Here is a 27,975-nt window from a genome sequence, read left to right on the forward strand (position 1 = left end):
AATATAATCAAGGTACTGGTCATTAATCTCTAGTTTTTCTGGTTTCATAGTGGACTGTATAACATTAGGTATTCAGATTAAACATTTTTTTATCAACTACATATTCATAATCATTCAGCCTCACATAATAGACCAATTATTGAGGTAAAGTATTAGTACTTAGGAGTGTCAGCATTTTTAAATTATTTTGAATAATAATATTAACACAAGACTATTTAAATACAGTCTCTTCAAACTGGAAAATCACAAAGGAGGGTAAATAAAACACATATTTATTTGAATGGAATTAAAAATTTATTAAACCTACCTATCTAGAATAATTATAATTTTCGGCTCTGTTGCAAGATCTTCTATCACATGGATTTAATTTTAATTTTTCTATTTTTGTAAAGACCTCCTATGATAAGAGCTAAAATGATGCACAGTAATAAATACCAAAAAATAAAACGATGACAATTTGATCTGCAGCAAACTAGAGCAATTTGTTATATATCCTACTACCATTACTTTTTAACAATAATAATTTGAAAAAATTTGTTGGACCTACCTACCTAACGATTAAATAATTGAAAAAATAATAATAAAATATAAAAGAGCTTACTATATTATGCGCACATAACAAAACTTATGATTAAATAAATGAAAATTTGGTCCTAATTAAAAAATATACATAAAATGCTTGCCATAAATAATAAATGTAGCATGTCTTAATATATTTTCAGTAGGACTTGTTTTAACTACACATCCGCTTTTGTTGATCTTATCAATACATAGTCAGTGTTAACACAAGTTCCGATTGTTTGATATGTATACAGATGTCCGGTAACTTAGAAGTTGTTCAATTATATGCGTTTTAAGTCCGTTTTGGTGTACATGGGGATAACGACTGATGGATTATATTATATTTTTAATATTCCAGTACATAAAACTATTCTTCCAAGTGCCAACATTGGAAGTCCACAGCAAGTTGGATTTCAGTAAAGTGCCAGCCTCAGTAGGTAAAAGTACCACTTGCAGAGATATGATAATATAGACAGATAGTATTAGTTTATTATAAAGTGGTCAATTGTTAAGTGAAACAAATCAACACTATTTTTGACCGAACGTTATCCATGTGATATAAAATATTTTAAATATTTGTATAAAAATAAATATGCATCTAATACACATCTAACACCAAACTGATCAGAATGACACGACACAAGCAAGCCACTACACGCAACAGACAGAACATTTCGTTACACGCTACGCGACAACCCTTAGCTTGTCCAAATCAAAGATGGCGTCATCCGAAATGGATTTATTCATCGACACTTCAATTTCAAATCAATATGACTACTATTTCAATACTTATTAGCGATTTCATTTAAAAAATATGTACATTCATTCATAATCCGAGAAAGTCTTTGGTAAATATGGCGGAACAATTTTATATTTTTTTCTTACATCACCATTGAATCAACTCCATACCACGGTCTGAATGTCAATCGTTCTAGGTTTATTCTTGTATTTATGCCACCATCTTGTTTTTGGACAAACGTTGTCCCACACGAGCAAATAATCACTTGATAGTTATCACTACCTACGCCAAAGAGCTATTAAACTGTTTGCGCACATGCAATTAAGCAGATAGTAATGTTTTAGTTATTTAGACATCCATTTCTCACTCGTGGCGTTTGTTGAGAGAGTAGAACCACACTCTTCATCCAACGAGCTTTTATCAAATTGTATCAAATGGCAGGTATACAAAAAAAAAATTTAAAATATAATTATTATAGGATAAACCTTTCATTACTTTCAAAATCCATCATTTTGAAAATAATTTTTGTTATTTTTTAGTTTGCAGCAAAAAATTGATCATTAATTAAGTAATCGATTGACATCTGAAAAACGCAAAGCGTATACTTTAATTATATTCGGTGATTGTGTTTGCTCGCGCAGGATCCCTACCCTAACAACTCGAGTACTCTAACCGACTTAGGCCTTATATTAAGACAATACAGAAAACTAATTGGATATACTTCACTACTAATTCTTTATTCCGAAATACGAGAGTTCTCAATCGATAATTGTATCATAATTTAGGGCCGTACACAAGCTCCACCATTAATCAACTAAAGGCTGACAAACTAACGAGTTGAATTTAATTTTTCAAAAGTCCCTTTATTTTTCTATTTTGGTTTCATAGAATCTTTAGTCATGATTTGCTACAGAAAGACTTTAGAATTTTAATTACTTTTCTACGGAAATATATATTATATTTTAATTTAATCTGTGTATCTGTCATTCAGCTCACTGTCTAGTACAAATAAGCCCACAATGTATTGTAATGAAGCACTACCTTCAATAACATTTAATTACGAAATACCAAATCACTACACATCAATAAGTAAGAATGTACGAACTACTCTTTCCTTCTATACAAAATGTATCGTGTCAACCTCAACACTGAGTGGTCGGCATTTATCACCTTCAAATTGCAAAAATTACTTTCTGTCTGTACACAAATATTTTAATCACATATCCAAATACAAATCAGATTCAGCAAATCAAAGTTATATAATTAATTATTCTTAGTTAACTGATTGTTGACAAAGTTATTCAATAGATTTTGAGATACATTTTTAATTCTAAGTAAAAATATAATATACCATCTTACAATAAGCATGTTCCAAGTACAGTGGATACAAGCTTCGGAAATATTGAGCATAATAGTTGCAAACATAAGCTAGTTCGGCCATGCATTTGTACAATATCTGTCGATTTGACTGATGTCAAACAAATTTGACACCTATAATGACAATGACATATCTGAGAGAAAAATAATGTGCTTTTGCACATTAATTATTGTAATTATAACTATAAACTCCTGTACAGGGACAGTATAACATTAAATTTGGTTTTGCTGATGATGATGAATAAAAAGAAAACAGACAGAAATGCCGACCACCAGTATTTTCAGCAGCACATTATAAGCAACAAGGTAAACGTTAAGGCTCTACTTGTACGTGCGTTGTATCTAAGGCGGTTGTGTCAATATTGCTTCTCGGTTATCAAACGCGCTACACTTAAAATATAAAAAAGTCCAATATAATTTGAAAACACTACTTACAACTATTTTACATCTAAATTAAATTTGTTATCCCTATTACTATAATATAATATCCAATACAAAATCTTCATTACATAATTTACGCTCGAAATATATAAATATATTTTTTCTCAATGTAGAAAAGATGAAATAAATTCATATAAAATGCTCTATATTAGTTCAATATAATCCCAAGAGCAAGTGTTGCATACGACAAAATAAATCGCTTAATATGAAAATATTAGGAGAACCTAGTTAGATAGTAAATAGCATATTATAATATTAAAAAACTAATAAATTGTTCAACAAGATTAGTGTTAGTTGTGGATTGTTTACTGTTAATCAGTATTTTAATAAGAATAAACAAAAAATATATTCAACAAACCATGCTAGTCTACATGGAATAAGTTCTAAGAATATAACGAATATTGTGTTAATCTATTACCAAGTGTTGTATAGAGTTTCATTTACAATAATTTAATTAGTAAAATACGATCTACGATTAATTCTGTTGTCAACTAGAACAATACAGAAAGGAAAATCGATCTAGCAACATGTATGATATACTCTATGAATAGTATGATTCATCTAAGGTTTAGCTTGACTTAAAGGGCTTAGTTACCAGGTCATAAAATCTCAAAAAAAAAATTAAGGTTTAGATTCATTGCCACATAAAAAATGTTATTCCTAATGTATAGTCAATATAATTATGCTTGAAAATATCTTATGTAGTATTGTTATTTCTCATAAAAATATAAATTTACGTAAAAATTTTTGTTTCAAATTGTTGCTAGATTAAAAAAAATATTTTTAAAAAAAGGTCCTGTATAGATTGGTAAAAAAAGTTTCACTCTTAACAGTATCAATACTGGCCACATAATGACATGTTGTTATTTATAAGAGTGCTTATAATCATTCAAGTTTAAAACGAGAACCAGATCTGATTTGTGCCAAATTTTTAAGATTTTTTATTTTAGATCAACCAGCCTACAGAATAACAGTTTAAATTAGAAAATAGTAGGAATGTCATGAAAAATGCTTTCAAACTGTTGGATTCAATTAAAATGTCGGTATGGAACTAATTTGATTTGAACATATTATCACACACTGAAAATGTTGTGATAAATAAACTGAATATTTAATATCTAAGCAATTGGTCGATAGACTTATTCGAGATGATTATTGATTGTGCTCCATAAAGGTAAGGTGAATGTTAAGCAGAGGGGCGCGAAATTATACCGTAGCGTGATAACATGATGTAATATAGTAATATTATTAAAGTACTCTTTAATAAAAACCAGTGTCATTATAACCATAATATCAAACAATTGAGTGATATGTTGTACTATTTTTTATAGTCTGTGGTTTTCCTCAGAGATAAAGGTCTATTTATGAAACAGCCAAATTCTTGTGCAATCCATTGATTACGATTTCTGTATTCCGATCCAAATTTAATTCTTCAAATCTTTCTTCTATGTCTGCAGATAATATTGTGAATGTGTCTGTACATAATTAGTTAGTAAAACACTAATTACTTTACTATTTCCCTATGTGGTTAATTAAACCCCATTAAATAAAAAAAAATCAAATCAAGTGCAGTACATGTAAAATGGGAAACATAATCTTTTTTTTTTCAAATCTACACAGTTATGCAAAGCATTCACCTTAATATAAAAAATCTTAATAAATATCAACAATCACAGTGAATACACTGAAATGAGTTACAGTGACACATCTACCAATTGGAATATTCTATAATCAACTACTCAAAGCTGCTAACCTAAATTCAATAAAAAGTTGATGAAAGATCATTAATTTATCAATACAACAAGCAACGGTTTCTTCAGAGGGTCATTACATGAAACTATTAAAAAAAAATATGTTTAATTTCCATATTTTCAGTAAATAATGTTGAAGATTCTAATAAAAGTTTGACCACATGAAGTTTACGATTGGATGACTTGAGAAAGATATACAGTTATGTGAGTTACTCTAGATATTATCAGATTGTGGTGAAATTCACAATGTTATAATTTTTATATTTTTTTTGTTTCATCCGTTCCTGTCACTAGATCTTCTGATGACAAATGTCTATCTACCACTCAAACTGTCTTGAAACCTCTAATAGATACTGACATTAGTATAACAAATGTTTACCAGAAACCGTCTCTTTTACTAGCTGATGCACTATTCATAAATGTTTGTAATACGAAAATATTTATTAGAAAGTATCTAATGTATTAAATACAGATAAATATAATTAATTTGAAACTTGTTGTAATTGTGAATATTAGGTACACTATCATCTTAAAAAAATTTCCGTGATCCCAGGTACACTTTTAACATATCCACTCACAAATATCTTTAATCGAGAACAAGAATGCATCATAACTTTATAATATCAATTTATTTACAAGCATCAGTCGCAATTCCATTTACAACTTATTTTCGATGGTTCAAGTTCAATTACAACAAAGTTTCATCACAAAATTGTCACAATAAGAAAAAGGTATTCAAAAGCGACATCAAGTTTAGCAACTATAAAATTTGTAAGTAAACATTATATAGTAAATAGTAGAAAATTTTAGTAAACCTATTAGAATCTTTACTCCACTTGAGAATAAAAATTAATAATGTAACCTACAGGTTCTGGGGATTAATTAATATAATCTATTTTTATAACATAACTACTCATATATAGAAAAATATCAAGAAACTTCTATATCAGCATTCAAAACACGGAAAGTGTATTCTTAAAATAAATTAGTATTGAGACCTCTAAATTCTAGACAGATGACTACAACCATGATACTGTATATAGATTTAGAATTTATATTTCTATATAAAATATTCGTCGTACATATATATATATATATATATATATATATATATATATATATAAATATATACCTAGCAAGAATTCCAAAGTATTAAAATACAGTAGAGAAATTACATATAGTTATAAAATACTTGAGTATTATATAAAGCCTCTTCCACACAGGTGGTTCACAAGTCTGTGGTTGTAGCGACAAATGTTTGGAAGAGGTCTGTGCTAGCCATGTGTAAATTAAGATTACCAAGTCTGTCTCTGATGGTGTTGTTTCTGAGTCACTGATGGTGTTGTTTCTGAGTCACTGATGGTGTTGTATGGGCGTCTGGCAGTAAGGACATTCGTTGGCGGTCGCTGCGCAAGAGTCACACAGCACGTAGTGGTTGCAGGGGGCCAGGGTAACGGCCCGGGGCTGCTCCTCACATACCATACACTTCGTAGCCGTCTCCAGGTATAGGGCCTTCTCTATGTCTTCTAGCTCGGACCGTACCTGCGAATACAATAATCACTTTATATAGTTAACAAAACAAACATTAACAATATCGATGCTATATCTATTATCATATAACTTAGGAGACCATTATAGAACACAACTTATTAAAACACAAACAATAGACATTCATTATCTATTATGAAGTTTATGAAGAGAGGTCATGTTTATCAATAAATGAATAGCTAAAGAAGTGAATCTAATACGATTAGAACATAATCTCACACTACTGAATTCAGTTTATAAGAAAAAACCGAAAATGAAATTTACCTGGAGATCTCCAGACGGCCCAATATAAAAATGAAATAGACTATGTAATGACAAATAATAATAAATTCTTTATAGACACCAACCAGCGTGATCGAAAGCATCAACTTCAATACCAATCACCGCATGGTACGCAGCTGCCTACGCGAATGCCCAACAAAAATGTCAAGAAAACATATAATTAAAAAGCAGTTGATATCAAAGAAGTACGATTTTAGAAAGATTGATCCTTCCTTTATAAAGATCCTAAAGGAAAATTACAACCAAATCAAAGAGAAACTCAAAGAATTCACAAAAATCAAACAAAGCAATAACAAATCGAAAGAACAATCCGAAACAACATTGAATCTATTGGAAAAAAGAAAATCAATAATAACTGGACAAGACAGAAAAGAAAATCATAGATTATTAGCAAAACTTAATAAACAAATAAAAGAAAATATGAAGAAGGATAGGAAAAACAAACGATTACAAACTTTAGAAAGATAAATAATTCAAAATACAGGAAGTGTCAAAAAAGCTTTGAAAGAATTACGTTAACAAGGCAAAGAGTGGATTGCCAAACTAAAGAGTAAGCACACTAACCAAAAAGGTGAAAAGAAATCCAAAAACTAGCAACAGATAAACTGGAAAAGTTAGATAAAATATCAGCAAAAGAAAAGCATAATAGCACAGAATGGGAACCCGAGATCCTAATTTCAGAAGTTGTGAAAGCTATAAACTCACATAAACGGAGAAAGCCCCGGAACCCAACAACATACCTAATGACAGTTCATTAGACAGCTCAACAGTATGAGAGGCACCATCAATGAAATAAGTTCAGTGTTAACAAAAATATTCAACGAAATCCTCTATTCAGGGTTTATGCCAAGCCAATGGGGAAGTTCATATATTATTGTTATTCACAAGAAAGGAGCGAAAGATGAGATAGGCAACTATAGGCCAATAAGTCTGATGTCAAACGTCTACAAAGTTTTTGCTAAAGTTATATTGTAGAGAATTTCTAAGAAAATTAGATGAAAACCAAACAATTGAGCAAGCCGGATTTAGGAAAAACTTTAGCACTATTGGTCATATCCATACAGTAAAACAACTACTACAGAAATATAATGAATACCAAACACATATTTATCTTGCATTCATTGATTACTGCAAAGCTTTTGACAGCCTTATTCATAAGTTAAGTCTGGAGGAACAGGGTATCAGCAAATTGTACATCAGCATTATTCTAAACATCTAAAACAAAAGCAGAAGCTGCATAAAGTTACAATCTGTAGGAAGTCCTTTTCCAATAAACAGAAGAGTCAGTCAGGGATATCCTTTGTCCCCAAAGCTATTTACAGCAGTACTGGAAAGCATCTTTGGAAAATTAAATTGGGATGAGTTTGGCTTAAATATATTAATATTATTATTATTATGGTTGACGACTTAATAATCTCAGGTTTACTGACAATATTGTTCTATTAGAAGATCCCCGAAAACTCGAAACTATGATACAACAGCTTGCGCAAGAGAGCCAAAATGTCGGACTAAAGATGAACCTAGAAAAGACAAAATTGATGACCAATTCAGAACAGATAGGAATCAAATGTAATGAGATACTAACCGAGGATCCCAATGAATATGTTTATTTTGGACAAATAATTTCTCCTTCTAATCAAATGACCAAGGAAATCAACAAAAGAGTAGCATGTGGATGGAGAAAGTACTGGGCACTAAAAGTGATTTTTATAAGCGAAGACCTAGGCATGAACATCAAAACAATGACCTACAACACGTGCATCCTACCATGCATAACTAATGGCTGCGAAACCTGGGCTCAAACCCAACAACACAGAGAGAAACTTGCACTGTGTCAAAGGGCAATGGAAAGGAGCTTGGTGGACAATATTAAGGACAGAGTCCATAATACATTCATACGACAAAAAACAAAATTCAAGGACATCCTAACGCGAATTGATTAGCAAAAATGGAGATGGGCATGTCATTTGCTGCACTGCAACCTGGAAAAATGGTCCAGGCAGGTTACTCTTTGGTACCCAAGAGGCACAAACGGCAGAGATGATGGCCACCATAAAGATGGAAAGATGAAATATATCAGACATTAGGCCCATATTGAACCAGGGTTGCTCTGGACCGGAAGTACTGGAGAGAATTGGAGGAGGCCTTTGCCAATAGGCACTTCGAAGTCAGAGATAGCATATAAATGTTTATGTTGCATTTGGAAGATCTAGCTACCGAAGTTGCATCTTTTAATACTTTAATTGTTTTTTATAAGCTAGGGTAATTGGAAACGGATTTCGAAAGAAATAAAAATTATTTTTATTTTTTTATTTTAAGAAGTGAATCTCTTTTCTCAACCACAGGAGGTTGGAGGTGTATTTGCACAAATGATTCCTGTGGTTGAAAAAGCGACAGGCACGAGTACTATCAACGAAACAACGACCAGCAATGCCAGTCAATCACTGAAAATTGACTTGCCTACTGAGGTCTATATACCAGAAAGTGTCTATGTTAGAATCATTTTACGTTGTTTAGCTTAACATCCAATAGATGGCGTTGTAACACTAAAACACGCAAACAATTGATAAAGCATTTTATATGAGTATGTATGGTACATGCAAGAGAGACGGGAAAATCGAGTGAATGGTGATAATGTGAAGTGGCTGGTAAACCATGAGTTATTTTGTTGATTTTAGACTTTGTACTTTTAAATCTGAATTCATATTTCAAAGACTTAAAAAAATTCTGTGTGGATAATTTAAATAATCATCAAAATAAACTTAACAAAAATACGATAGTTTCTAGTTGTGATATTAATTCAAGATAAGCAATACATTGTTAAAGGTGATTGGTGTTGTACAAGCGTCTAAATTTGAAGAGATAGACAGCATACGGTCCCGTGGTAGTGTTTTGAAGAGGAGTGAACTGCATACTCTTTGTCTTTTGACTATAAACCTTCGATTTTCACCTGGCAGAGGATCTAAAGCATACAAAGGATATATATGCCTTTACATATTATGCATGTCAACTCTTGGAAGCAGTATCAGATCTAACAGCTCAGAGTTTTACTGCCGCGTTTAGAAGGTTCACAGCGAGGCGCGGACATTACAAAGACATATATAGTGATAATAGCACGAACTTTGTGAGATCGAGATGTTTAAAAACGCACAATCATCATGGCCCAACGAAATCATACAAAGGTTAACACTCGAGTCAACTACGTGGCACTTCATCCCCCCTTACTCTCCCAAGTTTGGTGGGTTGTAGGAGGCAGGAGTGCGCAGTGTGAAAATTTATTTAAAGAAAATTATAGGCGACAGTACTCTAACATACGAGGAGTTGACAACTGCATTAAATTAAATCGAGGCATGTCTGAATTCACGTCCCGTCTCTGTCTTAAGTGATGACCCGTGTGATCCACTCCCACTCACGCCTGGCCATTTTTTGGTTGGCGAACCATTAATATAGGTTTGAATAGGTGGAAGTTGTGTCAAAGAATGGTTTCTAGTTTTTGAAAAAGATGGGTGAAGGCGTATATTGTTAACTTAAATCAAAGATATAAATGGAACCAAAAACTAGCAGAACTCAATGTCATTGACGTAGTAGTTATATGAGAAGACAATATTCCACCGGCTAAGTGGCTTTTAGGCAAGATGAGTTACATGTTACAATGTTACATGAATTATGATGGTCAAAACTAAAAATGGTATTATTAAAATAACAGTTACTAAATTTTGTTAAAAAAGTTTGGCAAATTAATAGTTATAAAAAAATATGTGATTTAGACAAATTTGGCATGGTCGGCGGTGTGTTAAACATCTAGGTATAGTTGAAACGAGATAAAGTAATGAAATAAAATTTTGTGTGATTAGTAAAGATTTAAGAAAATTTACGTTTACAGTTAATTAAAATTGCAATCTCCTGTGCCTGGAGTTGAATTTGTGGCTATATTGTTTATAATATTGCAATCTACGTGTGTGACAAATTGTAGTTCTTTTTATTTATGTTTAATGTTAATTTGTTAAGGACGAGTTTCGTCCTTGGGGGGCGGATTATGTTACAATCATTTTGTTCTTTCGCTTAACATCCAAGAGATGGCGTTGTCCACATACGTTGTAATATTAAAACACGCAAACAATTGTCAAAGCATTTTATCTGAGTATGTAGATGCCCTGTTTTCAAGGAAGAATTAAGAAATAAGAGAGCAGGGCCAATCGCCAAGACTGGCAAAAAGGCCAAGCAGCCCCAGCCAGCCCGGGAGCCAGCTCCAGTGGTGGAGCAGCCTAAGGAGGCAACAAGCCTTATGGCCCCGGCAAACGATGCCATACCCAGCCAAGCACCACCTACGGTTGCTGGGGCCAAAAAGAAAAAGAAGAAGAAGGCTAAAAAGAAGGAGAAGAGGAGCCTAAATAAGAAGCAGGCAAATGAAGAGGCTAGGTTCGGGACAAGGCCTCAAACCACGGCCACAAAGAAGCCAATGAAGGGCAAGAAATACCTAATGATCAAGGCCGCGATCTTCCAAACGGTCATTCTTGCCTTTCAAAGGGAAGATGATGTGGGTTCAGTCATCCTCAGCAGGATGAACAAACTAATGGATATAATAACTGCATAAATGGACAACTCGCTGAGAATTATTCATTGGAATATTACGAGGCATTAAGAACACGCTGAAATTGCTGAAGAACCTCCTTCGAGACCAGAACATAGCCATCGCCCTCATCAGCGAAACACTGATGTCGAGGGCGGACACACTTCGGGTCTCGGGCTTCATCACTTACCGCAAGGATGAAGTCGGCGAGCGTGGTCCGTACAGGGGATTGGTCGTGCTCGTCAGGAGGGCGTTGCTTCACCAACCGCTCCCGATTGTGGACCTGAATAGTCTACAAGCCCTCTTAGTCTTGAGCTACAGATCAGCGGCCAGGACTTGCGCATATTCGCCATTTACAGGCCGGCAAACGGAAGGCTCGTCCCCGGAGACGTGCGACAGTTGCTTAACTCCCCGAAAGCAACTCTCGCCGCCGGGGACTGGAACTGCAAGCACCCTGCCTGGAATGCCAGAATGGCCAACACCGCGGGCAGAACACTTTTGAACGACTCCTTACAACGAGCTTATACGAGGTCCAAGGCCCGGAGGTTCCAACCCACTACCCAGACAACCATGAATACCTTCCGGATGTGATTGATTTCACTGTCCTCAAGAACTTGGAATGCCAGCTGACTCAGGAAACTATAATCGATGAGCTTCTGTCAGACCACCTTCCAGTCCTTCTTACCATAACCGCCACCGCAACGCAAGCACCATCACGACCATCACGCCGGGTCACTGACTGGAAGGTGTTCGCGGAAGAGTTGGCAGCCAACACTCCATCCCGGAAGTTAGAGACAGCTGCCGACGTCGAAGCCCTCGCCGTGAATCTCACGGGGAGTCTCCAGCGGTCGCTGGCCACCGCGACAAAGGGGACCGAGTCCAGGAAGATGCCAGAGTGGCCTGCAAGACTGTGGCAACTCATCCTCGAGAAACGAGCTTTACGCCGCAGATGGCAGGAGACCAGATGCCCAACACTCAAGACAAGTCTTAATAGGCTGGGCAGGCTAGTCAAGAAGAAGATCGAAGAGGATGCCGCCGAGAGCTGGGAGGAAAGGATTGGCGAGGCCGCAGATGATGTATCAGTTCTTCATCGTCTTTGCCGCCAAATCACAAATCTAGCGCCCCCAGCTCGCCCGCAGTGTCAACCCGACGGAGCCTTGAGATACTGCGGCAGAGCGTGCCAACATCTCGCCTTGAACGCCAGTTCCAGCCGAATCCAACTGACGACGTAGCGCACGTGATAGCAGTTGAGAGAGAGATCGCCGAATATCTAGAACGGCCGGTAGAGGCACTAGAAGATGCGGTGTTCTTCTCCCCAACTAAAGTGAGAAGCTGCATCCTTCGGACGAGGCCAAAAAAAGCCCCGGGCGCGGATGGTATCATTAACGCCGCCCTGCGTCATCTGCCGCGTCAAACCATCGCGGCGATGACGCGACTCTTCAATGGCATCCTGCGCTTGGGGTACTTTCCAAATATCTGGAAGGAAGGCCTCATCATTATGATCCCGAAGCCGGGGAAAGACACTAGCACATAGCTACCGGCCTATCACTCTTCTGGCGACCCAGTCGAAGATATTCGAATCTCTCCTGCTGTCACTTCTAAGTAGGGTCTTATGATAGAGCTTAGGGAAGAACAGTTTGGATTCACCGTTTCTCTCAACAAAAGAGAGAAAGCTGTGGCTGTATTCCTGGACATGGAGAAGGCGTAACCGTGTTTGGCATACTGGACTCGTGCATAAGTTAGCTGCAACCTCGACACCTCCCCGCCTGGTGAGGATAGTCGCCAACTTCCTTGAAAACCGTCGATTTCGAGTAAGGGTAGACGATGCTATTTCAGCTTCCAAGATAATCTCTGCTGGCGTACCGCAGGGGAGCTGTCTGTCTCCCCTGTTGTACGCAAAATACACAAATGACATTCCGTTTGAACCGTCGGCGACTCTGGCGCTGTATGCAGATGACGCGGCGTATATTACATCGTCACTCAACCTGACGCACGCCGCCGTAAAGATGCAGCGCCAGCTGGACACCCTGCCAGAATGGCTCAAGAAGTGGCGGCTATCGGTGGACGTGGGCGAAACCCAGGCGCTCGCGACAGGGAGTGTGCTCTCTGGCCAGTATAGGTTGCAGCTAAACAGACAGGACATTTCGTGGTCCCCGACGGTAAAGTACCTCGGGGTCACCATCGACCGCCGGCTCAACATGAACGAGCACGTCACGAAGACCATCGTGTCGGCAAACGTCGCGATTACTTCGTCCAGTGCTCTCCTCAAGCCTCCCTCTGAGGGTGAGGGTCTTGGTGTACAAGACCCACCTACGCAGCCGACTCACGTACGCCGCGCCTGCATGGTACGCGCTCGTGAATCTAACTAACCCCTCCCTCAGCTCCAAAATGATGACCACAAAGGGGGGCATCCGCTACCCCAACAAATATACCATAAATTAAAGAAGACGACCGCAGAGAGTAACGACTCCCACCCCCAATGACCCGCCCGTTTCAACTGGCGGCGAGTGATCCCTGCCGCAGGGGACGAAAAGTCCTGACCAGCATTCCCCCACCGCGCCCATGTGGGCGCGGCGAGAGAATACCACGATGGAGTTAATTAGTTCTGGATTATCAGTGGATAAATAGTGTAAATTTAAAATAATGGTGTTCCTGTATCGTAGTCCTACTCTGCAAAATAAACAGTCTATTATGTAATCAGGTGAAGTGTTGTCGCTGTTGTGCGTGACTGATAACGGTTTAGTTCAGTCACCTGTGTCTGCAGCGTCTTGAGCGCGGCGAGCGGCAGGCCGCGCAGGTCGCGGCGGCTGGCCCCGCGCGCCGCGTCCAGCTCCCGCTTGAGGCCGCGCGCGTGCGCCAGCGCCTCGTCCCGCTGCCGCTCCGCCAGCGCCGCCTTGCGCGTGGCGTCGTCGGCCTCGCGCTGCCACGCCTCGCACGCGGCGCGCGCTTGCGACACGCGCTCGTCCCACCGCGCCGCCGCCGCGCGCGTCACGGCCACCTCCTCCCGCAGCCGCGACACCTCCGCCGACTCGAACGCGCCGAAGCTGCCCGACTTGACGCCGAACAGGCGGTCGGCGTCGCCGGCGTACCGCAGGAAGGGCGGCAGCGGCGAGCCGGCGGGCGGGCTGTAGCGCACGGGGCGCGGGATGGTGACGGGCGCCGAGCCGCCGAGCAGGCCCTCGCCGTCCAGGTCGCGGTCCAGCGACGCCACCAGGTGCGCGGGGTCATCCAGCTGCAGGTCGTCCAGCGCGTTGCCGACCACCTCGTGCAGCACGCTGGCGTCGAAGGCGGCCCGCGGCGGCCAGGAGGCCTGCTTGTCGGGCTCCGGGGCCTGCTGCGCGGGCCGCGGGTGCGCGGAGCCGCCGCTGGACGTGGACGCGCACTCGGAGCCGTCGCCGCTGCCGTTCACGTGCGCGGGGGACGGCGCGCGAACCATCCCCAACGCCGATGCCTCGTTCTTCTTGTCGTTGGGCAGCGCCGAAGTCAGGAGCTCGGCCAGATTTGTGCCGCCATCGAGTGACGCGGCCATATCTCTAGTTGACATTAGATCGTCCGCTGAAATGAGAACCCGAGCTATATTGATCCAGCTGCAGTAGTAGTGAGTAGTGATGGTTTATGTAATGTACTCACGCTCCACGTGCGCGAAGGCACAGAAGAGGCCGCGCGGGCAGTAGCCGGCCTGCTGCACGTCGTTACACTTGGTGCTCTTGTAGATCTCGGGGTGGAACTGCTGCTCGGTGCGCGTGTGACAGTAGCCGCACGCGTCTCCCGCCTCGCAGTTGCTGGGCTCGCCCCACTCCTCGCCGTGCTTCACGTTGGGGCACGGCGTGCTGCGGTACTTGTACTTGCGCGGAGATCGCCGCTTATCCTGACAACCGATTGAACAGCTTACGAACATTTCTTAAGGAAACCACACAAAATAGTTGCGCGCAGCTCTATCGATCGTAACCTATGCAAAATTTAAAAAATATTATTTGATCCTTAAAATGGCTATATCCCTTTTTATCAGATGACCCGCAAGTTCCTTTTAAATTTGTCATAGCAGGACCTATTAAAAAAGCAGGCTCCATATATATCCAGTTTTACTACAACGATTTAGCTGTTTGACCAGATTCCTCCGAATCTGCCGCCGAATTCCATTTTTGCAAGTCACGTTACAAATTAGGATATCATCCCAAACATCTGGATGTCTAGCATTCCTCTGCAGTGCGGTTTTTAAAGATCTCTTTACACGTAACCAAACTTTGGAATGAGCCTCCTTGCCTTAGGTTTCCAGAACGATAGATATCGCATCCAAGGTACCCATGTAGCCCATCTACATCTACCTTCAAAAAAGCGCACACTTATACACACGCACACACACTTTCACCATTTTTAAAAGGCCGGCAAAGCTCCTGCGATACCGCTGGTGTTGCAAGAGAATCTGAGCGGCGGCACGCGCCTTGATCCTTTGCACAAAAAAACTACTAAGTACCGGATATAAATCGCTAATCCTGAAGAACCTGGCAAGGATAATAAGACAGGATAAACGGTCCATGACAAGTTTGCAGTCTTATATAAATCTGACGTTTTGAAAAGGCAAAAATTACATTCTAAGAAGCGTATCAACAATGTTGATGTTGCATTATTGTTGTGACCTACAATACAACTTACATAAAAGATGCTGATCAATGAGGCACTCACTTTGCTATTGTGGTACTGAGGACATGCATATCCTTGTCTACAGAGTCTCGGTGGTCTTTTGCATGGTTCAGTTTTATATGATGATAGCACATAATTCGTATCTGTAACAAGCAAAGATTTATATAGATATTTATTTTAGAAGAAGAATCCGCCCATGGCCATTAGCAACCGCTGAAAATTTCGAAAGGTATTATTTTTAAAAACTTTTGACTATTTAATTTTGAGGTGTCTCATCCATGTGGTAACTTTGAATAAGCCTGATAGTGTAGGTATGGAGGGAAGAAGTAATGAGATCCTACTCAATGTATCCGAGTATCCGCTAAAAGACGTTAAATTAGAGTGGCGTTACAAAAGCAAATGGACAAAATCGAAAGGAGAGCAAAAATTTATTTAGTAGTAGTATTTATACGTCTTATTTCTCATCAGACGCCGCGCCCCACTTGGACAACTTTTTATAGCATATTTTTTTTTCATAATTATTATTATTTCAATTTCTTTTACAACAATCACTATAAGATACAAAATATTTCTACTCGGCGTACTTCACTCCGTCTACATCAGCTACATTCATTTTAGACCTAGAGTTTCGCGCCTTCCTAGAGATATTTATTTATGATTCCTTACAGCTAATAAAATGAAAAGAGTATATTAAAAATTATACAGAATAGATACGCCAATTAAAAGGAATACTATTAACAGTACAAGAAGTATGTGACAAAGTAGTTTAAGACAAAAACGAAAAATACTAGAAAAACTTACAAGAAAAAATTAAATAGAAAGAAAAGAAGAAATCGTATCCATATTGAGTAACTGAAACGGTGAGTAGGTTGTGTGGTGTGAGTAGTGTGAGTGAATGTGAGTGAATGTGAGTAGTGTGAGTGAATGTGAGTGGTGTGAGTGAATGTGAGTGTTCGAATATAATGTTTAAATTACGATGTGAGACTAATAATTTATCCTGAATAAACTGATGATTAACTCCTGCAATTTAAACAGTTTGATATTAGTTTTTTGAACCTCAGACGTGATAAGTTGAAAATGTCGACGGAAGAAAATTTCTTATTATATATGTCAGGAATTCGAAATAGAGGTGAATATTTAAGATACTTAGTAGAAGCAAAGGGAATGTTAAATAAATTAGTATGCCTAGTACGTAATGTTGGTACCTGGAATGATATTTTATTTAAGATATCTGGACAGTCAAATTTATTATGTAATATATCATAAAGGAGTAACATATCAATTAAATCTCTTCTATCTTCCAAGGTATCGATTTTATGATAATTACAGGCTTCTTTGTCGTCTATAGGAATGAATTGAGATTTAAAATTCAATTTATATTTTATAAATATCTTTTGTATTTTTTCAAGGCGGTCAATATAACATTGATATGTAGGCCTCCAGATAGGACTTGCGAATTCAAGGATGCTTCGCACATAAGCATAATATAGCACTTTTAGGCACAAGATGTCATTGAAAGGTTCGCAAGTGCGAAGAATAAGCCCTAGATTTTTATAAGCCTTCTGTGTTATTATTTCGATGTGGTTATTATGGGTTAGTTTGCTATCATGGATCACACCTAAATCCCTTATTTGAGTAATTTTTGGAATAATTTCGTTATTTAAAGTATAATCAAATTTTATGTTATTATGCTTTCGTGAAAATGTAATAATTTGACATTTAATATTAACTGTTATTTTATTTATTTTATAATATTGTGACAGTCTATTTAAGTCATCTTGTAACATAAAGCAATCGTCTATTTGTGAAATCTTTTTATAAATCTTTTTGTCGTCAGCATACAGCAAGAAGTTTGAACTAGCAAAACAATTACTGATGTCATATAAATATATATTGTATAACAAAGGACCCAGGTGCGATCCCTGAGGTACACCAGAAGTCACCTCAACAAAGTCTGATCTAAAACCACCGAGGACGACGGCCTGACAGCGATTTCTTATATACGATTCTGTCCATCTAAGAAGGTTCCCTCTGATTCCAACTGCGTAAAGCTTCTTTAATAGTATGCTGTGGTTGACTCTATCAAAAGCCTTTTCAAAATCTGTGTATATTACATCTATTTGAGATCTATCATTCATGTCGCACTTAACGGTATGAGTGAACTCAAGCAAGTTAGTAAGAACACTACGAGATTTAATAAAACCGTGTTGGTTGATAGGGATGCATTGTAGGCAATTTCTATAAATATGATCATATACAATTTTTTCTAACATTTTACCAAATATATTCAAAATGGAGATACCTCTATAGTTACTAATATTTGTTTTTGATTCCTTTTTATATATTGGTACTATTCGGGCTTCCTTCCAACATCTAGGGAAGGTCCCTATTAGATAGATATTTGGAACTGTTATTTTTTTTTAATACCTGTTTCCCCATATGACAGTTTTGCTTATTGCTCTGCCCCTCATTATCCTAGGGTTTAAAATAGCCTCCTAGAAAATTGTCAATTTCTAAGGGTACAGCAAAATTATTTTTGACTTCCATATTGATAATTTAATACAGCCTTCAAATCTCTTGGATTTTTATGAGATACTCCAAAGAATTCAAAAATAAACAAACCCAAAAAATTTCTATTGTACATACGTCTTGAGCCCTGAATACGCATCTCAGGTATTAACCCTCCACATCAAAATACTATTCATAACTTGAATATATCCAAAAGCGTTTCAATAAATATCTGTTACCACTCTCGGCAGGTCTATCATTCGGACAACTCCCTAAAAATAGGCAGAAAGTACCATCGCCATCCAAGCCTTGGAGCAGAGACGAAGCCTTGCTAACACAGTGTTTGCTTCACTAAATTGCTAACAGTGCTATAGAATGTCCTTATCTCTTAACCAAGTTGGACTTCTACGTCCCTACCAAACCTTTGCGTCAAATCTAATATTTTACATTCAATTTCAAATTCAATTAATTATCCTCTTTAATACAAGTGTTAACCAGGTAAGGCTCAGCAATAGGTTTTTTGAAGTTCATGATTCATAAAAGTTGTAACTCTCAAATTTTATTTCTGTTTTATCTTAATATATATAAATTACGTGACACGTTGTTTGTCCGCGATGAACTCCTAAATTAATGAACGGATTTCATTTGGGGATATTCTTCATGGAGTGCAGTTTGGTCCAACTTGAGAGATAGGATAGTTTTTATTTCGATTTTGGTCCCATAATTATTTTTATTTTCAATATTTATTTTGTATGGACATATTTTCTCTGAGAGAATTTAGTGACACGGTTTGACAGTTGCCCTGTAAACCAATTTCGTTATAACAACAGTGAGCATTTTTTACGAAATAATTCTTTATGTTTTGAAATATTATTGGCAAATTCCTATAAAACAGATTTTTTTTATTAACTTCAGAACAAAGTCTGTCGGGTCAGCTAGTTTTTTATATTTTGCACTATTGTATTTTTGCAAGTTTTAAGCGATTGATATTATAGTAATTATTAGCACAGATATATAACTAATTATTTAGTATGCCAAATTAATGTGAATAACCCTCCTGTACTGTATACTGACTGTTAAGTGCTACTACACCTTTATATAATATTATACTATTTTTATAAGCGAGAACCAGTAACTGGTTTTGTTACCTAGGTTTAAAATTTATTATGATTGTTTAACTATTGGTTCTCATAACTCTAATAAATAAATTAAAAACTGCACTTTGAAATTTTGTAGAATGTATTGTGTGAATTGTTTGTTATCTCAAAGAAATAAAAAAAATTACCTTGCCACTTTGGATCTTCATTCATTAAATTTCTTTCCCTATCTAGAGCATTAGGTGCGGCGGCGTCCGCGTCGATGCCGTCAAGGTTCTCCAGAGCCTGCAACTCCCGCATGTCAAGAACGGGGGGTCGCAAGTCCGGAGCTCCGTGCGCGAAGGCGCAGTGGGCGCCGTTCTTGGTGCAGAGCCCCCGGGCGTCAGTGTCGTGCACGCACATGCACGTCTTGTAATACCGCAGGTGGTAGCGGCGCTCTGTATCTCCCGCAGTGCGGTGCAGGTACGGACATCTGTGAATGACGAGGTTAGCATTCATATCCTATTTCTGATTATAGATTCACATTCCTTTCTCTCGCACTTGTCAGAATGAGACAGATGAAGGGACGAGAACAGCACACAGACAGATATTAAAACTGTAGAGCCGCTCTTTTTGTAAAGGCCCAGTGAACAATGATTAGCAATATTGTGTTTTGTGTACAGAAAGCCATTGCTGGTGAATGTGAACGGCTTACAAGAACTTGAACAGTTAAAAAACAGTGCAATATATTTGATTTTACTTGACTTTACACAGACTTATCGTTACCTAGTGATAATTGATATTTATTTATATCGTAAACCTGTAAAAGCTAATCTTTTTCAGCTTTTCCGTACACGAGATAATGAAAGAGAATTGGCGCCAGTTGGTAGCAAGAGAGAGATATGAAGAATTTTACAAACTAAATAACTCGAGTGTCATTTGCTCGAATCATATTTTTTTTATAAAAATAAGGGACAAGACGAGCAGGACGTTCAGCTGATGGTAATTGATACGCCTTACCCATAACAATGCAGTGCCGCTCAGGATTTTTGAAAAACCCAAATATTCTAAGCGGCACTACAATGGAGCTCGTCACCTTGAGACATAAGATGTTCAGTTCATTTTGCCCAGTAATTTCACTAGCTACGCCGCCCTTCAGTCCGAAACACAGTAATATTTACACATTATTGATTCACGGCAGAAATAGGCGCCGTTGTGGTACCCATATTCTAGCCGGCTTCCTGTGCAAAGGAGCCTCTCATTTCCTCGAGGCTGATTTATATATCACTACTAAAGGATTTAAGCGTTTAAAAATTAATACTCAAAAATTATGATATTTTTTTAACATTAAAAGTATTGAAATTTCTTTCGAAAGTCAATAAAATATTGTCAAACACACAAAAGTCCAATTTAGCCACTTTTATAATTTGACAAAAACTGTCATACAAAGATATTATGTTCATGTCCGCGTACACTACATATATGCCAAAAAGACCCTGGAAAAGATGTCTAAGTCTTATAGACAAATTTAAACAAATTAAATTTATTTCAGGGAACTTAACATATTAATAACCAGTTTACCGAATTATTTTATGCAGATAGAAATATTATATTCAGTGTTTGTTTCTCTCATTTTAGGTAACGTATTAAATCCAAATCCATTTAGTTAGAGCGTTAAGAAGTAACAAATCTACACACAAACTAATAAATAAACTTTCAACTTTATAATATTAGTGTGATTTTTGATAAAAAACGTAAAACCCTCCGACTGAACAGATTTTGATCAGCAAAATAGGGACAGACCGACAAACGTATTACAACAACCCTCTTTTTCGTCAGGATTAAAAAAATACTTCATTGCTACTCCACTGATGTTACTGTCCAAATCGGATTCTAAATTCAAAATACTCTGCTTAAACTAAAAAAATGTTTACATTGCTGGCTATTGACCAATAATATTTTGAGCAACTGGAGTAAACGCAGAAATGTAGAGATATGACAGTCGAAGCTTATTATTGTGTCATTTGTGGCATGCGCTTTATTTTTGTATAGCGTGAATTGTCTATATCTATACTAATATTATAAAGCTGCAGTGTTTGTTAGTTTGTTTGTTTGAACGCGCTAATCTCTGGTACTACTGGTCCGATTTGAATGATTATTTCAGTGTTGGGTAGTCTATTTTTGCGTGCGCTGCAAAAACTATTGATAATAGAACAAAATGATGTACAGGCTATAATATAGGCAATATTTTATTACTTAGAAAACTATCGCGTGAATTATACTTTATATGGCAAAACAACGTTTACCGGGTCAGCTAGTCTTAATATATATACATTACGTGACACGTTGTTTGTACGCGATGGACTCCCTAAACTAATGAACGCATTTTAATTGGGATTATTTCATGGAGTGCAGTTTGGTCCAACTTAAGAGATAGGATAGTTTATATTTCGATTTGGGACCCATAAATACTTTTATTTTCAATATTTGTTTTGTATGGACATATTTTAGTATCTGCAGAACAACGTCTGTCGGCGCAGCTAGTATATATATAACGTCATTGTCTAATACAGAGTTTCCATGTTAGTAGACCTCTACTAAATTCTTTCCAATTCGATAGTGATTTGAATATACATGTGCAGTAGTACCTACACATTCAACCCAATACAAAATGAGGGTATTCGTTATACATATTAAGTTTTCATATTCCTGCTTTGTGTGTTACGCTTGACACCAATTTTAGTTGCCATTATTTAAAAAATCTTATGAATTTGTTTCCAAAGACTTTAGTTAATTTGTTAAAATTATTATGCGTTAATTTTCCACAGGTACGAAGACAACACAATTACTGCTACTCGCGCTGTTACAATGATCCAAGAAGGCAATTTGCCGCGCTAAGTGGGATGTAACTTTTATAACTGCCACAGCTATCTAGTATCGGGAGACCGTTATGTCGAGCGACGTTCAGTTTCGTTGTGACTTGGACGGTCAATTTGCCTCTAAAAAGGTTGGTGTAAAGTAAAGCGAGACAGTACTTCACTTCAAGCTAGCGCCTGCTATTATATAGGGCTCAAATTCGGCCTCGCAATGATTACTGTTCTCACCTCTCGGCGGGCGCTCCCCAGTACCAGCTTCTTCCCTTTGATTACACCCAACGAAGGGCAGCTCGAACCATGGAAAAGCAACGATTAAGTCATCCTTGATCGGCTTGATTTTTTGGCATGTATATAATTATTTATCCGCATATACCACAGGGAGTGCTCAGATGTGTTGTTCGGGCTGATGCTGTTATCAGCCAAATTCCATCTCGCATCATGTTCACGTCTGGCATTCTAAAGCCGTGCGTTTTGCGTGGAAACTCTTGCCTCGCACGGCCACTTTGTGGAATCAATCGCATTAGTTTTCCCGACCCATTACGAGTTAGGGACCTTCAAGCGTAAAGCATACTTCCAACTTGAGCAAAGCATCCCTTGATCCTGTTTTTCCAAATGTCTATAGGTGTTTGCCTCGCCACTTTCCGTCATGAGTCTCTTGCCCATTTGACCCCTCTTATTAAAAGAAACTTGTTTTTTTTTTTCGAAAATTCGTCTAATTAGAAGATTCGAATATCGATTATTTTTGACACATTAACGATATCCCTGTTTCGAGCATCTTTATCAGAGTCACAAAATTAATTAACATGGTAATTGGCACAACAAAAACCTCTAACTGTTGCTAAAATCCAAATCCTCTACCTAATCCCTAATTTCTCAATTCCGACTTTTCACTTTGACTCACCTCGCGTAGTCGAGAGGTCGACGGCCCTAAAAGGGCTACTAACGTACTAATGGGTAAAATACAACGTGCGTTCAGCCCCGTACGGAGGGAGAAACGAGTCCTGGCGGTTGAGTGGATAGCGGGTCATTAGTTACCTGCTTGATGCACACCTATGTGGTCCTGCACTTTCTCTCAAACGGGCTGTGCCATCCCGTCCGAGGTCTGCCGACTAGTATCTCAGCATCCAAGTGGATGACTAAGGTCGCGCCGAAGTAAGCCCGGGAGTTTCCCTTCCTCTCGTATGGGACTTCAGAATTTTTCGGGCTTGGGCGTCAGTCATCAGCCACTCACAGTGAGGGTGGCTATATTATCGAGATAACCCTGACGTCCAAGTGCAAAAGGGTGCATGGCGTTACTGAGGCTCTGAGGTCGGACGCTGCCGAGCATGGACCTTTAAGCAAAAACCACACGAAAACAAGTGACTTGATATCCATATCAGCCAATCAACTGCTCTCCCGCTAATCTCCGGTAATGCTACGACAAGCGTCTAGATTGACGCCATCAATCCAGATAAAGATTCCTCGCTAAATCTTCCTAAGACCTTTTCTAAATTTTTTCCAGAACAGCAAAACACCCAGCGTTTCGGAATAAAAACGAAGCTCAAAAATGAAAAGAAGATTAGTGAAAAAAGTACCCTCCAAAGCCTAAGAGCTGAGGGAGGCTGCGTAGCTGGAGAAAAAGGGAAGACTGGAGGAAGGACATTGGACACACCAGATGAAGACGCCAAAAAGTATACGGGGGAAACGCACTGGTAAAACCATCCACGAGTAGGTAGAACTCGTGCTGAAGTGAAACAGGGATCCGGCTCACCCACATCACAGACTCCCGAGAAGAGTCCAATTAGTAACGCTGACATGCAGAACAACGATAAGTTGCTATGGTAAAGGAGCCCTTCACGGCTATCTATGTTGTCTATACAAAAATGACAAAATGTGCAATAGAGGAAGGGTTAAACGCAGAAATCTTCACCCCTCCCCCCCTTTCCACAGATCCTCCACGGCTACACAACTTTCTCGGCCGAGCCAACCACTAAGACTATCCTAAGGCTTTACTGCCAGGACTCTTTCACAGTGGACTGGCCAAAAAAAGAACAGTCGCCAAAATCATCTTCACAAAAATGTAATGCTCCTACAACCTAGATACGCGGGACAGAATCCCTGGTACAACATGCACACCAGCCCTTTGTAACTTATTGGGAACTGGATGAAATGCAGAGTTCATATCGTCTTTGGGAGAAGTCAAGTCATGCCTGGCCGATGTCAGATGAACATTCATGCTCAGATCATTGATTAGGTATACTATGGCATAAATATAGAACCTGCCAAGCTACGACAAAATCCGCGAAAAGTGGAGTGTGCCAAATATTTCAATTTGGTGAGCTATATTACCTTGCCGAATGAATAATGTTTCTGCAGGTATTAAAACAAATATATATGACATTGATCAACACAACTAGGAATAGATGTGTTTTGTCTCTCTATTTTTTTCGAAAAACTCTTCAAATCATTCATTCATAAATATTGACTCTGCTTAATTTCTAGCCAATACAAGAGCTTGCTTTGTGACCATTAACGTTGTAATTTTTAGTTATCATGAGTAGGTTGCTATGCTTGCGGCAGTGTCATGTGCTGAGTCCTGTCCTTCCCTCAAATATGTGCAAAGGGAATGATGGCTGGTCCATGTGTCAACTCGTGAAAGGGTGCTGCTTGTGGTGCCAGGCCAACCTGTTATAGTTAATAAATCATTGTATTTGTTGGATTCAATTACTAATTGTGACAGTAATCATGGCCATCATAGTCACGAAGCATTCTTACACAAACAATGAGTTCAAGCTCTGAAGGTTGATGCATCCAATATACAATAACTTATATTTATACATTTAATTATTTAAAGTCATAAAAGGCATTTATTTTCTCAAAATTGATTCCTTTAGAATTCTTTTTGATGTCATTTCTAATATACTTGATACGACTACCGCTTCGGAAACAAATGGCACTCTGAAAGAGAAGAAGCGGAGCAAGAAACTCTTTTTTACTCTTAAATGACATTTATTACTGTTTATGAAATAATTTATATTATTTAAACACTACTCATTTATTGGATACGGCACCTAACAAACTAATTTGTTGTATGAATTACAGCCACTGTAAAATACTCTATTTGATTGAAAAGAGTGGCCATAGAGTTTCTTATATGTTCTTCTCACAAGGTCTACTTTTTACAAATATTTAGTAAATTCAGTTTTGTATAAAATTGTATAAAATAAATATTTGTAGTGTTGATTCAAAAGCGCTTAACTTAAGCCTATTTGAATAAAATTAAATTTGACTTAAAAATCTAAATAATATCTATAACTCTTAAAAATCTTTAGTTGAAGTGTTCAGCCTTATTGACTATAAAAATTGGACCTTTACAGAGTACTGTCCATCATTATTACAAACCACTCTCAAATTACCTTTGGTCTTATGAGGTTAGGGGACATAAACTCTGCAGAACCCATCCCCATGTACTGCATACAATACATCAGAGGTTATAGTTAGTTACAATGCATCAACGGTTAAAAAGATTAGACAATCAACTGCACAAGTAGTTTACTTTAGTTATTTTGAGTTTGTTATGGTGCAATGCAACCGATATTAATACCAATGATATTTAATAATATTGCCTCTCAATATCTTCTTGATAATTTGATAAAGTTATATATATTTACAGGAACATTGGTGAAATTTCTAAAACTGTGATAAACATAATGTTAACACCAGAAACAAACATAAATTGCTATGCCTACTACATGGTTAACCTGTTCGTAAGTATTTTGTTGGGGGATGTAAATTCTTTTACATGATCCCAGTAAATGTACAAGACATATGTGTTACGATATAGAAAAGAATTGATAAAAAATTATTGGGAATGAAGTGACCAAGTATTTATAAAATTTAACTGTATGAAATGATATTGTAACAAAATTTGTATTTAAAATAAAAGAAAAAGCCCTCTGAGTTTCTTGCGCCCATTTTTCTCTGGTCTGAGCTCTGTCTTATTTTTGTATACATATTGTATACATACACATTGTAGTTCTTTGTTCAATAACTTTTGAACAAAGAACTAAATCTTAAATCATATTTTGAACAAATATTTGTATTTGTCAAACAAGGTAAACAGTCAAAAACTGCCATTGATAACTGTATCAAAAGCATTCAAATTTGAATGATGTGTCATGCATTGTATGGCAAAGCTCACCCACAACTTGTGATACAAAAAATGTAAATTGTATGTTAAATCATTAACTGATAGCCATAGAAAGTCGTAATATTGCTGTGTGGCATCAATATTGGTGTTTCGATGCTTTTTTAACATACTGTCACAAGAGCACTTGGGCATAACAATATATAGAAACTTATTTGGTGCATCCTAAAATAGAAGTATGTAAGTCTAAATTAATGACTAATGACACAACAAATTAGCTGATTATTATGTCATGAGATTGCACTGTTCATTTTTGTTTTTTTTATCTGGAAAATATTTCATTTCTACATAATTTCGATTTATTACCAATAGCAACAAACTTACACTTTAGCAGTATTTTAATCATTGAAATTTTATGAAGGTACATGGAAGTTATGGCATTCTCACAAGAAAACACCTTTGGAGAATAATAATATGTGACTGTGATGAATGATGATCTACAGACAGCAGTGTGTAAAGCAGCAATACAAAAATAACTATACACTGTCTCAATAAATGTATTATGTGTAGATAAAACTATAGGAATTGTAAATAATTAAAAATACTATCCAGGAAAATTGAGTTAAAGACCCAGCTAGTTGGAGTAGGCAAGGAATAACTTTAGCTTGTAATAAAAAATTGTTGTTATTACTTTACAAATTTTAAAATATTTTGTTGTTATTAATATTAATAGGCCTGTGTATCATGTGGATTTCAATAAAAAACACAGAAGTGAACTTACTCATCGCCATCCTCGCAAACACCCGATGTTTCATTATACTTTGTACAATAATTATCTGCGCTATAATTGAACGTTCCATCCCGTTTTCTAACAGGTCTTCTTCGTCTCTGATTATTGAAATGCCAATGAAAACAAGTGAAAGGTCTGTGTTGTGTACATTTATGTTGTAGGAACGATGGACACTGTTCCACTCGAAATTCCTTTAGATATCTGGAAAATGAAACCGCCGACGTAAGTGAAACACACATCACTGAAAACGGTATCGCAAGGGCTACAATTTAATGAAATAGTATCAATTGAAAATGATTATTACTTATAATGATTTGGCTTTTCTGTTTGAGCTGTCAACAAAGGCTTAGATTCCGACGGCATTTTGGAGTACTATTATTGCGTTGCGCCTCTCGCGTCGCGCAGGGCACGCTCAGCGATGACCAATTAAAATTCAATAAATGATCACGTGATACAAAATGACTTAGAAAGTACTACACTTGTTAACAAAATTAACAACAAATTACACGAAACAACTACATATTTAACCTTCCACAACCTTTTAATCACATCTTTTATTTTCTGTGCAAGATCAAAAAGTTTGAATAAGTATTAGATAAGGCTTCAGATTTCAAAAACAAAATGCAACTTTATTGAATTTGTCAATCGTACCAACAAGCGTCCTGCAAATGTCATATTTATGTTTTCTA

General features: G+C 37.5%; 2 protein-coding genes across 3 annotated transcripts in view; both read right to left on the reverse strand.

The window, feature by feature from the left end:
* The window catches only part of LOC126969482 (uncharacterized), a 169,343-nt gene that overhangs the window by 30,481 nt on the left and 110,887 nt on the right, over window positions 1–27,975 (reverse strand). The window lies entirely within an intron of this gene.
* On the reverse strand, window positions 272–27,942 carry LOC126969476 (RING finger protein unkempt). Of its 2 annotated transcripts, none has more exons than XM_050814926.1 (7): window positions 27,591–27,942; window positions 27,278–27,487; window positions 19,704–19,987; window positions 15,923–16,053; window positions 14,900–15,137; window positions 14,022–14,824; window positions 272–6,411 (listed from the first exon to the last, which is right to left on the reverse strand). In XM_050814926.1, exons 1-7 carry the CDS (start codon window positions 27,647–27,649, stop codon window positions 6,223–6,225), a joined length of 1,914 nt encoding a protein of 637 aa, XP_050670883.1. In that variant the 5' UTR covers window positions 27,650–27,942; the 3' UTR covers window positions 272–6,222. The 2 variants fall into 2 exon arrangements, with proteins under 2 accessions (XP_050670883.1, XP_050670884.1); XM_050814927.1 differs by having other exon boundaries at window positions 15,953–16,053; window positions 27,591–27,939.

This window comes from Leptidea sinapis, chromosome 18, assembly GCF_905404315.1.
Source record: "Leptidea sinapis chromosome 18, ilLepSina1.1, whole genome shotgun sequence".
Lineage (NCBI taxonomy): Eukaryota > Metazoa > Arthropoda > Insecta > Lepidoptera > Pieridae > Leptidea > Leptidea sinapis.

Coding starts and splice junctions, on each gene's coding strand:
- LOC126969476 (XM_050814926.1), bottom strand. CDS start 27,649: ATGCCGTCGGAATCTAAGCCTTTGTTGACAGCTCAAACAGAAAAGCCA. Junction 19,988..27,277: donor GTTTGCGAGGATGGCGATGA/GTAAGTTCACTT, acceptor CGTCATTCACAG/ATGTCCGTACCTGCACCGCA. Junction 15,138..15,922: donor CATTGATCAGCATCTTTTAT/GTAAGTTGTATT, acceptor ATCGGTTGTCAG/GATAAGCGGCGATCTCCGCG.